This window comes from Carassius auratus, unplaced genomic scaffold (genome assembly GCF_003368295.1).
Source record: "Carassius auratus strain Wakin unplaced genomic scaffold, ASM336829v1 scaf_tig00027845, whole genome shotgun sequence".
In the NCBI taxonomy this organism is placed as follows: Eukaryota; Metazoa; Chordata; class Actinopteri; order Cypriniformes; family Cyprinidae; genus Carassius; species Carassius auratus.
This window is the reverse complement of record NW_020525632.1, coordinates 288,988-304,107: the sequence shown is the minus strand read 5'-3', so window position 1 is coordinate 304,107 and position 15,120 is coordinate 288,988. Positions and strand designations below refer to the sequence as shown.

At 39.4% G+C, this 15,120-nt stretch overlaps 1 protein-coding gene across 6 annotated transcripts in view; it reads right to left on the bottom strand.

Annotated features, from left to right (window-relative positions):
* Positions 1-15,120, bottom strand: part of LOC113079370 (membrane-associated guanylate kinase, WW and PDZ domain-containing protein 1-like) — a 141,858-nt gene that overhangs the window by 45,055 nt on the left and 81,683 nt on the right. For all 6 annotated transcript variants that reach the window (XM_026251622.1, XM_026251619.1, XM_026251621.1 and 3 more), the window contains exons 8-12: positions 14,372-14,429; positions 14,035-14,138; positions 8,262-8,381; positions 7,947-8,132; positions 4,631-5,263 (exon numbers count right to left, since the gene is read on the bottom strand). In XM_026251622.1, coding sequence (XP_026107407.1) covers positions 4,631-5,263; positions 7,947-8,132; positions 8,262-8,381; positions 14,035-14,138; positions 14,372-14,429 — 1,101 coding nt within the window. The remainder of the gene's footprint in view (positions 1-4,630; positions 5,264-7,946; positions 8,133-8,261; positions 8,382-14,034; positions 14,139-14,371; positions 14,430-15,120) is intronic.

Below are 15,120 nucleotides of genomic sequence, written 5' to 3'. Positions count from 1 at the left end.
GATGGTCTTCATCCCTCCTGGGGTGGCGCCACTCTTTTCTCTAGAAATATGGCACATAGTCTTAGTGTTTATACTTGACTAACTGGGGCCCAGGTCAGGAAGCAGACAGACTGGCTAAACCGACCGTCTGCTAGCTGCCTCCCGTCACAGAGGTGAGTCAATTCTCAGCACATAGAGACTCTTTCACCTAGATATCACACTATAGAGACTGTGTCTGTTCCCCGAACTAGAAAATACAAAAAACGTCCAAACCAAGTTAAGATTAACAATTTAATTGAGGTTCAACAAATAAGAAACAGAAGAAATATGGATAAACAAATGATAAAGCTTGGCTTATTGAATATCAGATCCCTTTCTACTAAAACACTTTTTGTAAATAATATGATAACTGATCATAATATAGATGTACTCCGTTTGACAGAAACTTGGCTAAAACCTGATGATTACATTATTTTAAATGAGTCCACCCCCCAAGATTACTGTTATAATCATGAGCCGCGTCTAAAAGGCAAAGGGGGAGGTGTTGCTTCAATTTATAACAACGTTTTCAGGATTTCTCAGAGGGCAGGCTTCAAGTATAACTCGTTTGAAGTAATGGTGCTTCATATAACATTATCCAGAGAAACCAATGTTAATGATAAATCCCGTTATGTTTGTACTGGCTACTGTATACAGGCCACCAGGGCACCATACAGACTTTATCAAAGAGTTTGGTGATTTTACATCCGAGTTAGTTCTGGCTGCAGATAAAGTTTTTAATAGTTGGTGATTTTAATATCCATGTTGATAATGAAAAAGATGCATTGGGATCAGCATTTATAGACATTCTGAACTCTATTGGGGTTAGACAACATGTTTCAGGACCTACTCATTGTCAAAATCATACTCTAGATTTAATACTGTCACATGGAATTGATGTTGATAGTGTTGAAATTATTCAGCCAAGTGATGATATCTCAGATCATTATTTAGTTCTGTGCAAACTTCATATAGCCAAAATTGTAAATTCTACTTCTTGTTACAAGTATGGAAGAACCATCACTTCTACCACAAAAGACTGCTTTTTAAGTTATCTTCCTGATGTATCAGAATTCCTTAGCATATCCAAAACCTCAGAACAACTTGATGATGTAACAGAAACTATGGACTCTCTCTTTTTTAGCACTTTAAATAAAGTTGCTCCTTTACGCTTAATGAAGGTTAAGGAAAACAGTTTGACACCATGGTATAATGAGCATACTCGCACCCTAAAGAGAGCAGCCCGAAAAATGGAGCGCATCTGGAGAAAAACAAAACTAGAGGTATTTCGTATTGCTTGGCGGGAAAGTAACATATCCTACAGAAAAGCATTAAAAACTGCTAGATCCGATTACTTTTCTTCTCTTTTAGAAGAAAACAAACATAACCCCAGGTATTTATTCAATACAGTGGCTAAATTAACGAAAAATAAAGCCTCAACAAGTGTTGACATTTCCCAACACCACAGCAGTAATGACTTTATGAACTACTTTACTTTTAAAATCGATACTATTACAGATAAAATTGCAACCATTCAGCCGTCAGCTACAGTATCACATCAGACAGTGCACTATAGACCCCCTGAGGAACAGTTCCACTCATTCTCTACTATAGGAGAGGAAGAATTGTATAAACTTGTTAAATCATCTAAACCAACAACATGTATGTTAGACCCTATACCATCTAACCTCGTAAAAGAGGTGCTTCCAGAAGTCATAGGTCCTCTTCTGACTATTATTAATTCCTCATTGTCATTAGGATATGTCCCCAAAACCTTCAAACTGGCTGTTATTAAGCCTCTCATCAAAAAAACACAAATTGATCCCAAAGAACTAGTTAATTATAGACCAATCTCGAATCTCCCTTTTCGGTCCAAGATACTAGAAAAGGTGGTATCCTCACAATTATATTCCTTCTTAGAGAAAAATGGTATACGTGAGGATTTCAAGTCAGGATTTAGACCGTATCATAGTACTGAGACTGCTCTCCTTAGAGTTACAAATTATCTGCTCTTATCATTTGATTGTGGTTGTATCTCTCTATTAGTTTTTTTGGATCTTAGTGCTGCTTTTGACACAATTGACCACAACATTCTTTTGCATAGACTTGAACACTTTGTTGGCATTAATGGAAGTGCATTAGCATGGTTTAAATCGTACTTATATGACCGCCATCAGTTCGTAGCAGTGAATGAAGATGTATCATATCGATCACAAGTGCAGTATGGAGTACCTCAAGGCTCAGTACTAGGGCCGCTACTCTTCACGCTTTATATCTTACCCTTGGGAGATATCATCAGGAAACATGGTGTTAGCTTTCACTGTTATGCTGATGATACTGAGCTCTATATTTATTTGCGGCCCGGTGAAACACACCAATTTGAAAAAACAATGGAATGCATAGTCGGTATTAAAAACTGGATGACAAGTAATTTCTTACTGCTAAATTCTGAAAAAACAGAGGTGTTAATTATAGGACCTAAAAACTCTGCTTGTAATAACCTAGAACACTGTCTGAGACTCGATGGCTGCTCTGTCAATTCTTCGTCATCAGTTAGGAACCTAGGTGTGCTATTTGATCGCAATATTTCCTTAGGAAGCCACGTTTCTAGCATTTGTAAAACTGCATTTTTCCATCTCAAAAATATATCTAAATTACGGCCTATGCTCTCAATGTCAAATGCAGAAATGTTAATCCATGCATTTATGACCTCAAGGTTAGATTATTGTAATGCTTTATTGGGTGGTTGTTCTGCACGCTTAGTAAACAAACTACAGCTAGTCCAAAATGCAGCAGCAAGAGTTCTTACTAGAACCAGGAAGTATGACCATATTAGCCCGGTCCTGTCCACACTGCACTGGCTCCCTATCAAACATCGTATAGATTTTAAAATATTGCTTATTACTTATAAAGCCCTGAATGGTTTAGCACATCAGTATTTGAATGAGCTCCTTTTACATTATAATCCTCTACGTCCACTACGTTCTCAAAACTCAATTTTATAATACCTAGAATATCAAAATCAACTGCGGGCGGCAGATCCTTTTCCTATTTGGCACCTAAACTCTGGAATAACCTACCTAACATTGTTCGGGAGGCAGACACACTCTTGCAGTTTAAATCTAGATTAAAGACCCATCTCTTTAACTTGGTATACACATAACATACTAATATGCTTTTAATATCCAAATCCATTAAAGGATTTTCAGGCTGCATTAATTAGGTAAACCGGAACCGGAAACACTTCCCATAACACCCGATGTACTTGCTACATCATTAGAAGAATGGCATCTACGCTAATATTAGTCTGTTTCTCTCTTATTCCGAGGTCACCGTAGACACCAGATCCAGTCTGTGTCCAGATCAGAGGGTCACTGCAGTCACCCGGATCCAGTACGTATCCAGACCAGATGGTGGATCAGCACCTAGAAAGGACCTCTACATCCCTGAAAGACAGCGGAGACCAGGACAACTAGAGCCCCAGATACAGATCCCCTGTAAAGACCTTGTCTCAGAGGACCACCAGGACAAGACCACAGGAAACAGATGATTCTTCTGCACAATCTGACTTTGCTGCAGTCTGGAATTGAACTACTTGTTTCGTCTGGTCAGAGGAGAACTGACCTTCAACTGAGCCTGGTTTCTCCCAAGGTTTTTTCTCCATTCTGTCACCGATGGAGTTTCGGTTCCTTGCCGCTGTCGCCTTTGGCTTGCTTAGTTGGGGTCACTTCATCTACAGCGATATTGTTGACTTGATTGCAAATATATGCACAGACACTATTTAACTGAACAGAGATGACATCACTGAATTCAATGATGAACTGCCTTTAACTATCACTTTGCATTATTGACACACTGTTTTCCTAATGAATGTTGTTCAGTTGCTTTGACGCAATGTATTTGTTTAAAGCGATATAAAAATAAAGGTGACTGACTTTGACTTTGACTTTGAATGGTCACTGAACAAATCATTTTGGTGAACGAACTGAAAATAATCGAATCTCTTGAAAGAATCTAAATTTCCACCACTAAATTCCACACAACATAAATGTAGTTTTTAGTGACCTGCCCAAACCCCCCACAACCCCCCCCCCCAAAAAAAGTGCCAATTTTTATGAGACAACCCGCGCATCACTACTAAGCAAGTGCATGACACTGACAAAGTGTGCAATATAGTACGAGGCCAAATGCAACTTCAGCATGTCTCAACACAGACATACATTCATACATGTTTACATACAGCTTACCAAATCCGCAAAATGTGAACACTTTTCACAAAATAATTGCATCTTATTTTTTATTTAGTACAGCCTTAAACAAGCAATTTAACATTTAAGATGTTTACATATAGTCCACAAGTTAAAAACGAATAATAACGTGTAGAAACTGGCGACACATTAAAAGACCTCAGATTGGCTGCGATGGGCTACAATGCTCAACTCTGTATAAGTAGACTGCAAGTATTTTCATTACTCAGTAATACTATATTTTACATTTTGCAGGTTTATTTATTTTCTTTTGTATTTATTCCTAATTGGAACGCTGATCAGTAAACGCTGATCCGACGCTGGTCAGTAAAGCTGATTCTGTCTGTGGAAATGCATGCGCTCACCTCTTTGCACCAGCAGAGTAACTTCACTCCCTCGTGGACATTTGCTGAGGAGATCCACAATCTGGTTGTGGCTCATGCCCTGTGCGTTCCTCTTGTTGACTTCTAACAGGATGTCTCCCTCCTTCAGCCCTCGGCAGCGTGGGTAATCCACAATTTGCTTTACCTTCTGCCCTCCACCAGCCAGACTGTCTGCGATGGTAAAGCCAAAGCCCTTGTCGCCCTTCTCGATGTGGACCGTGATCAGCTCGGGCTGCGTGGCTATGGAAGATGCCAGTGTCACCACATCACTGGTGTAAGTGAGACCGCTGTTGGCCGTGGTCATCAGAGTGCTGTCTGCAGAGGGGCCATACGGGACAGGCTCAACGGTCCTGCCACCAGATGCCATCTGAACTGCCAGGCCAGGGATGGGCTCCAAGCCTTCCTGATTGTTCACTATGATAGGCTCTTTGTCCAAAATGGCCACTGAGGTCACCAGGCTGGTGTTAGGGTCATCGGGGTCAAAGGGCAGAGGATAGCCACGGCACAGCTCCAACTGGACCATGGAGCCGATGGGGATGGACTGGAATATCTTCACCACCTGAGCATGAGTGTAACCCAGAACTATGGTGTCATTCACACTGACTATGACATCACCTGCAGGAGACACACACACACGTGTTAGAGAAACAGCCGCACCACTCTAGTCATGTGCAAATGTGATGTGCATCACAAATAAAACCTTAATGAAAATTATGGGCTGAAACCAAAAATGTAAGAATACTTGGCAGAAAAAAAAAAAAAAAAAAAAAAAATATATATATATATATATATATATATATATATATATATATATATATATATATATTAGGGGTGTAACGATACGCGTATTCGTATTGAACGAGGCTTCCGGTTCAGCGCGTGCTGAGTGAGCGAGCGCCTTAGGGGCCGTTCACATATCGCGCTTAAAAACGATAGGCGCGTCTTTCTCCTCCTTTCCAAAGTTTTCAGGCAGAAGCGCTCAGGAGGCGTCTGTCTTTTTTAAGGAACAATGACGTGCTCTCTCCATGAAGACGCGGAAATTTCAGCAAAGGATAAATGGATTTGCAGCTCTAAAAATCACTTGCAGTAGCTCTGCTACTAAATTTATTTCAATTTATTTATTGCAATCCATATACAACTATGATCAGCTGTTCCTTCATCTTGGCTGAGCTTTCAGCGTTGTTACGGGAAAGGATAAAGCTGATTGGTTAGTTCTTGTCACATGACCCGCGGTGCGCTTGCGGCATTCTGAAAAGTTGAGTTGTTTTTACATTTTGCTGTATCTAAAACGTACCGAACCGAACAGTGACATCAGTGTATCGTATCGAACCGAACCGTGAATTTTGTGAACCGTTACACCCCTAATATATATATATATATATATATATATATATATATATATATATATATATATATATATATATATATATATATTAGTGCTGTCAATCGATTAAAAAAAAAAACAACTAATTAATCGCACAATTTTTTTTAATTAATCGCGATTAATCGCAATTAAAAGACTGAAACTTTTTGGATATGTAAATGTAAAATGTAAATAATTAATGTAAACTCAAGACAAAGAAACTATTTAAATTCAAAATATGATTGTTTATTGGAATTTTTGTTTAACTTGTAACACAGATTTTCTCATGTAAACAACATACCTGCAATAAACCATCAATATCCTCCAAATTAACTGTTGGCTTGAAAGCCATATTTATTACAGAAATAAAAACACAGGCATGTAAGTACCATTTGAATTTCAAAACAATCAATGCCAATAAAAAACAAAAATGATTTCCATGTTGAATTCTAAGTGGACTGCAAAAAGTATAGTCATTGCCAGTGCTTTAAGTGGGCTGGTATGCACTGGTACTCAGTACCGCCACTTCCAAATATAGCTCTTGAACGTACCGCCACCTCTCCGTGCGCCAGGAACGTGCTTGTAGCGTACCGGTACGCTCATTTGGACATCTGTTTTAATAGAGGTTTTAATCTTTTACCTGCACTGCCGATTTTCAGAGCGCCCTTCACAATGCAAGCTTCCTAATTCATCCCACCCAGAGCAGAAACTACATTACCCATTCACCCTTAAGTTATACAAGTGAATAGCGCATGTGTCGCTTTTCCCACTGTTAAGTGTCAACAACTCAACGTGGCCGGAGAAGGTGTGTGAAACTCGTTGTGAGTTATACTAAAGCAAAATCTTGAGTATTTATTGTCTGATAAACATTAAAAACTGTCTGCGGAGGTTGAGTCGTCCTGCAGCCCCCGCTGGCTGTTCATTGGCTGCAGCATCTTTTTTCTAAGTTCTAAAAAAATAGCGTAGACGGCAAGGCACAAATTTAGATATTAATTTATCTAATTAATCTATAGCCTATGCACGAAGACAATATGATCTTTTTGTCCCCTTTTTGTTTTAAAGCTTGATGAAGAGAGAGAGCGCAAGTTGCTGCAGCTGCGAGGAGGACAGTGATGCATGCGCACAGGAGTGATTGACAGTTCGCGGCACTGTGTACAAAAAATACTCCGCTACACAATTATTTCGTTATTTTCGTTTAAGCTTATTAACGTTAGCGTTACAGAAAGGTCTGATTTACACACTGTTAAAGTCATTGTTTTTTTTATGTTTTTTAAACAATGACATTTGAGTTCATGATTTTAATGTTGCTGTTTCTTGTGGCAGACTAAATGAAGAGTAATGTTTCTTGTGTCAGACTGAAGAGTAATCCGGCAGAGTTTTATACTGAAACTTTCCGTCTAAAAGTCCTTCCTTGGTCTTATCCATATTTCTTTGCACGTTGAACACACATATGCCACAACTGGAAATAAAAAAAAAAAACTGCAACCGCGTTAATTGCGTTATTTTTTTTTAACGCATTAAATATTTCAAATTAATCGAATGCGTTAACGCGCTAATTTTGACAGCACTAATATATATATATATATATATATATATATATATATATATATATATATATAGAGAGAGAGAGAGAGAGAGAGAGAGAGGTATCATTCATCTTTCAGGATGTGTTACAGAAGAGAGAGTAAAATGCTGCACAGGCATGATTAGCTAAATACACACACTAAATGTTGAAAAGCATTTCTTGACCCACAGATTCTGCTCACAATTAATGCAAAAATGATGCGAAACATCAAAACTCCTTGTGGATTTCGTAATTTGATATGCAGTGTTTGTGAATAACTCTCTTGATTTTGAGGATAAATATGTAAGAGGGGTGGTGCTTTGATTTCAGTGTGGGAGGGGCTAAAGAAACCTGTGACAGGATGTGCAGACCTGTTTCCATCTTTCCGTCCACAGCGGCCGGTCCATCCAGCACCAGACTCTTGATCTGCAGGAACTCATCCGGCTCATCACCACCGACTACAGTAAAGCCAAAGCCTCGCCTGCTCTTCAGCAGCTTAGTGCTTATGAAGGTCCCCTTGAGTTCGGCTGGATTACGGGTAAAGAACGGCTTTCCTCCTGCTCAGATACACACACATACATACACTGATTCATTGCTTATTCAGTTCTGTCACTGACAATGCTGACAATTAGTCAATATTCTTGGTGGTTGCTTATAAATGGGAATGAAAGTGAGTGAAGTCTCACGCTTGGGGCCCGGGGCCTGAGGGGCCAATGGACTGCTCTGAGGGTCTCTGTATGTCTCCAGATGACTGGGCACATAAGAGCCGATCGCAGCACCGGCGGACGAGTGCTCCTCTATCCATTCTGACATGAACCAACAACACCAACAGAAGAGAAAGAAACATTAGTATAAGATGAGAACCATTTGATAATAAAATTGACATTGTATGTTGGCATGTCTGTATACAGGCCACCAGGGCACCATACAGACTTTATTAAAGAGTTTGGTGATTTTACATCCGAGTTAGTTCTGGCTGCAGATAAAGTTTTAATAGTTTATTAGTGATTTTAATATCCATGTTGATTATGAAAAAGATGCATTGGGATCAGCATTTATAGACATTCTGAACTCGACTGGGGTTAGACAACACGTTTCAGGACCTACTCATTGTCGAAATCATACTCTAGATTTAATACTGTCACATGGAATTGATGTTGATGGTGTTGAAATTATGCAGCCAAGTGATGATATCTCAGATCATTATTTAGTTCTGTGCAAACTTCATATAGCCAAAATTGTAAATTCTACTTCTTGTTACAAGTATAGAAGAACCATCACTTCTACCACAAAAGACTGCTTTTTAAAGGGATAGTTCACTCTCAAATAAAATTTTGGTATGTTTTAGCTTACCTCAAGGACATCCAAGATGTAGGTTTCTTTGTTTCCGCAGTATTTCCCATTTTGATATTTTTAGGTCAAACCGTTCTTTTCTTGTCTGTGACTCATATAATGGAGGCCTATGGTCACCACCTCAAAGAGCATGCACAGAGGAGTCCAAATTAAACAATTCCCCATCATAAGTACGCACTGATGACCTAAGACACGAAACGAGCAGTTTGTGTAAGAAAATGAACAGTTTTTATATCGTTTTTACCTATTGTACACAACCACATCCAACAGATCTGAGTGCGCGAGTGTTGTGAGATGTCAACAGAAGTGGAGAGCATATGTTGTCATGAATGGAACAACTACAAGACGACGATGAGGACATTGACAGTATCGCATCACACACCTGCCTGACTGAAGATCCTGAGTTTTCTCCGCTGTTGAGACCCAGCGTTTTGCACGTTGTGTTTAGTTTGCCACGTATAAACTGGAGGCAACGTCCAATGCCAGAGGGACCCAATGGCACGCTGTCAATAGAGTGAGTAATGTGTTGTATTTTTATTATAATCGCAACGATTATAGGGTGCATAATAAACAAATTAATTAATTACAATTACTGCATTACATTTCAGACAGTGCAGATTGGTGGCGTATCATGTGGTAAACAGTAAACAATGAGTGACTATCACGAGCAAGAGATCACTTCCGGCTCTTTCCGCGCTTGCGCTGACTAAGCCAAAAAGCGTGGGCACGTCACATCAGGAAGCACTCGCGCACTCAGATCAGTTGGACGTGGTTGTGTACAAGAGGTAAAAACTATATAAATAATGTTCTTTTTCTTACACAAACCGCTTATTTTGTGTCTTAGGTCATCAATGTGTACTTACGATGGGGACTTGTTAAATTTAGACTCCTCTGTGCATGCTCTTTGAGGTGGAGACCATAGACATCAATTATATGAGTCACAAACAAGAACGGTTTGACCTAAAAATATCAAAATGGGAAATACTGCGGAAAAAAAGAAACCTACATCTTGGATGTCCTTGAGATAAGCTAAAACATATCAAAATTTAATTTGAGAGTGAACAATGCCTTTAAGTTATCTTCCTGATGTATCCAAATTCCTTAGCATATCCAAAACCTCTTTTGTTACAATTTGATGATGTAACAAAAACTATGGACTCTCTCTCTTTTCTAGCATTTAAAATACAGTTTCTCCTTTACACTTAAGGAAAGTTAAGGAAAACAATCTGACATCATGGTATAATGAGCATACTCGCACCCTAAAGAGAGTAGCCCGAAAAATGGAGGGCAGCTGGAGGAAAACAAAACTAGAGGTATTTTGTATTGCTTGGCGGGAAAGTAACCTATCCTACAGAAAATCATTAAAAACTGCTAGATATGATTACTTTTCTTCTCTTTTAGAAGAAAACAAACATAAAACCAGCTATTTATTCAATACAGTGGCTAAATTAACGAAAAATAAAGCCTCAACAAGTGTTGACATTTCCCAACACCACAACAGTAATGACTTTATGAACTACTTTACTTCTAAAATCGATACTATTAGAGATAAAATTGCAACCATTCAGCCGTCAGCTACAGTTTCGCATCAGACAGTGCACTATAGACCCCCTGAGGAACAGTTCCACTCATTCTCTACTATAGGAGAGGAAGAATTGTATAAACTTGTTAAATCATCTAAACCAACAACATGTATGTTAGACCCTATACCATCTAAGCTCCTAAAAGAGGTGCTTCCAGAAGTCATAGATCCTCTTCTGACTATTATTAATTCCTCATTGTCATTAGGATATGTCCCCAAAACCTTCAAACTGGCTGTTATTAAGCCTCTCATCAAAAAACCACAAATTGATCCCAAAGAACTAGTTAATTATAGACCAATCTCGAATCTCCCTTTTCTGTCCAAGATACTAGAAAAGGTGGAATCCTCACAATTATATTCCTTCTTAGAGAAAAATGGTATACGTGAGGATTTCCAGTCAGGATTTAGACCGTATCATAGTACTGAGACTGCTCTCCTTAGAGTTACAAATGATCTGCTCTTATCATCTGATCGTGGGTGTATCTCTCTATTAGTTTTATTGGATCTTAGTGCTGCGTTTGACACAATTGACCACAACATTCTTTTGCATAGACTTGAACACTTTGTTGGCATCAGTGGAAGTGCATTAGCATGGTTTAAATCATACTTATATGACCGCCATCAGTTCGTAGAAGTGAATGAAGATGTATCATATTGATCACAAGTGCAGTATGGAGTCAAGTCAAGTCAAGTGACCTTTATTTATATAGCTTTTTTAAACAAAATGCATTGTGTCAATAATGCAAAGTGACAGTTAAAGGCAGTTCATCACTGAATTCAGTGATGTCATCTCTGTTCAGTTTAAATAGTGTCTGTGCATTTATTTGCAATCAAGTCAATGATATCGCTGTAGATGAAGTGACCCCAACTAAGCAAGCCAGAGGAGACAGCGGCAAGGAACCGAAACTCCATCGGTGACAGAATGGAGAAAAAAACCTTGGGAGAAACCAGGCTCAGTTGGGGTCAGTTCTCCTCTGACCAGACGAAACCAGTAGTTCAATTCCAGACTGCAGCAAAGTCAGATTGTGCAGAAGAATCATCTGTTTCCTGTGGTCTTGTCCTGGTGTTACATTTTAATCCTCCACATCTGCTGCATTCTCAAAACTCAGGTAATTTGATAATACCTAGAATATCAAAATCAACTGCGGGCGGCAGATCCTTTTCCTATTTGGCACCTAAACTCTGAAATAACCTACCTAACATTGTTCGGGAGGCATACACACTCTTGCAGTTTAAATCTAGATTAAAGACCAGTCTCTTTATCCTGGCTTACACATAACATACTAATATGCTTTTAATATCCAAATCCATTAAAGGATTTTTAGGCTGCATTAATTAGGTAAACCGGAACCGGAAACACTTCCCATAACACCCAATGTACTTGCTACATCATTAGAAGAATGGCATCTACGCTAATATTAGTCTGTTTCTCTCTTATTCCGAGGTCACCGTAGCCACCAGATCCAGTCTGTGTCCAGATCAGAGGGTCACTGCAGTCACCCGGATCCAGTACGTATCCAGACCAGATGGTGGATCAGCACCTAGAAAGGACCTCTACTGCCCTGAAATACAGCGGAGACCAGGACAACTAGAGCCCCAGATACAGATCCCCTGTAAAGACCTTGTCTCAGAGGAGCACCAGGACAAGACCACAGGAAACAGATGATTCTTCTGCACAATCTGACTTTGCTGTAGTCTGGAATTGAACTACTGGTTTCGTCTGGTCAGAGGAGAACTGACCCCCAACTGAGCCTGGTTTCTCCCAAGGTTTTTTTCTCCATTCTGTCACCGATGGAGTTTCGGTTCCTTGCCGCTGTCGCCTCTGGCTTGCTTAGTTGGGGTCACTTCATCTACAGCGATATCATTGACTTGATTGCAAATAAATGCACAGACACTATTTAACTGAACAGAGATGACATCACTGAATTCAATGATGAACTGCCTTTAACTATCCTTTTGCATTATTGACACACTGTTTTCCTAATGAATGTTGTTCAGTGCTTTGACGCAGTGTATTTTGTTTAAAGCGCTATATAAATAAAGGTGACTTGACTTGTCTCAAATGGAGTAACAGACATTTTTTACTGATATTTTCATCCAGCAAAGACTCATTAAATTGACCAAAATGTTATTTTTTTTTAATAAAAAAAAAAAACAGTAAGTACATCAATAATCAGCATGTTCTGAAGGATCATGTAACACTGAAGCCTGGAGCAAGGATGCTGAAATTTCAGCTTTAAATGTGAATAAATGAGACCTGTGCTGGCAAAATGAGCGTGAATGCACACAGGCTAATTTTGAGCTACAGGCAGAAAGAGAGAAAAATTTTAATTTAAGTCATTCTACTAACTATAAGTAACTTGCCAGTCATTGTCATCTTGCAGTCATCAGAATATTAATAGACTGTCTGCTTCTAATGGACATTAAACTGACTATAAGTCACTTTGTAAGTACATTTCAAATTATTTGACTAACCCTAACAGTCCACTAGTACTCTAATGAGTAAGTTTACATGAAGTTGCAATGTTACTTATATTAAGCAAAAGGTAAGAAGTGGGTTATTAAATATAGTGTAAGCCATTTAATCTACTGTATGTAAGCATAGATGCAAAGAGCAGTGCTATGCTAATAAATATTACAATGTTACATAAGTAATAACAACACTACTGTGCAAAAGTCTTATGCATGTTAGTATTTTCACCACAAAAATAGTTTTAAGCCAGTTTTTTCAGAAGAAACATCAATATTTGATGTCACCATCCTTTGTGTGTGCAGATTATAGTTTTGCAAGAAGGTTTCTCAAGCGTCTTGGAGTTGTGGCCACATTTCTTCTGGATTTAGTCTGTCTTAAGTTTGTTCTGTTTCTTCATGTAATCACAGACAGACTGGATGATGATCAGATCAGATCTCTGTGAGCAGTACTGGCTGATGTCAGACTCCTAAACATACACAAATCACACTGGATTTTTGAATTAATGGCAAAATGAATGTTAGGAAATGTAGACTGATATTTCCTGCAGACACATTACTGCAAAATATAGAAATAATGGACCTTTTTATGTGTGTTAAATTCCTAATGGCCTAAGAGTTTTGACTTCCTTAGGGAAGTTGTGGCCTAATGGTTAGAGGGTTGGACTCCCAATCGAAGGGTTGTGGGTTCTAGTCTCGGGCCGGACGGAATTGTGGGTGGGGGGAGTGCATGAGCAGTTCTCTCTCCACCTTCAATACCACGACTTAGGTGCCCTTGAGCAAGGCATCGAACCCCCAACTGCTCCCCGGGCGCCGCAGCATAAATGATGAACACTGCTCCGGGTGTGTGCTCACAGTGTGTGTGTGTGTGTTCACTGCTCCTGGTGTGTGTGTGTGTTCACTGCTCTGTGTGTGTGCATTTCGGATGGGTTAAATGCAGAGCACAAATTCTGAGTATGGGTCACTTCACAGTGCTGTGAATGAGTTGGTAAGCAGATTTTGGCATTGAGCTTCAGTAAGTGTTCCTGAAATGATTAGGCTGAAGTGAGCCGCACCTCTGATGTAGCGTCCGTCCTCGGGCGACTGCTGTGCGTCCAGCTGCTTCTGCCGCCGGGCCTCCAGAACCGGGTTCTCATACTGTGTCTTACGGTTAATATGACTGAGACACAGAGACACAGCCGGTCAGCATCATCACCTACATACGGATCTCAGACAATCAGTCTGACTCAATTCTCTCTACTAAATGAATCTGAATTGTGGTCATGATCTGGTGCTTTTGTCACTCAATGATTCCTACAGTAATCATTTTCAATAATCAGGCCCAATTTACAGAATAAAGTATGTATCATGCACACAAAAGACTGAACTGAGACGGAGGGATCTTACACTTACTCAACATAATAGACTCCATACACCGGGTCGTCGATCTTTTCCCAGCCGGGAGGCAGTTCTGACACAGACAAATCAAGAGCCACTGAGCAGAAGAATGATAGACGCTGCATAGTACTGAATGAGCTTTCAGAGTTTAGTAAGTGTTGTCAAAAGACTGCTTCCCACACTTTCTCACCAAAATATCCATTCAGTTTTTTTGACATTTGGGAAAACTATTTTCTTTTATTACTATGCCAATTGTTCTTTATTTCACTTTAATTAAAGGACAGATATTTCAGAGTATTGTGAATGAAAGTCCAAAAGATAAACAGGAAATGCATTTTTGCTTATATTTAGCAAGCGTTATATTACATTAGTGGAGGGAGCTATATATTCCACATCCTTTTTTATGCATGAAACTCAAAGTGAAACAAAACCATACAGGACTAACACACTTTTTTTTGGCAGTTTGAGAAGCAGCTTTAAGGAACTTTGCATTCACTCTCAATACTAAAGACCTGAGAATTGACACCCTGCTGCTGAAAACACTCACACACACACACACACACACACACACACACAGACACACACTCACACACACAAACACACACACACACACACACACACACAGACACACACTCACACACACACACACACACACACAGACACACACTCTCACACACACACACACACACACACAGACAAACACTCACACACACAAACACACACACACAGACAAACACACACACACACACACACACACACACAAA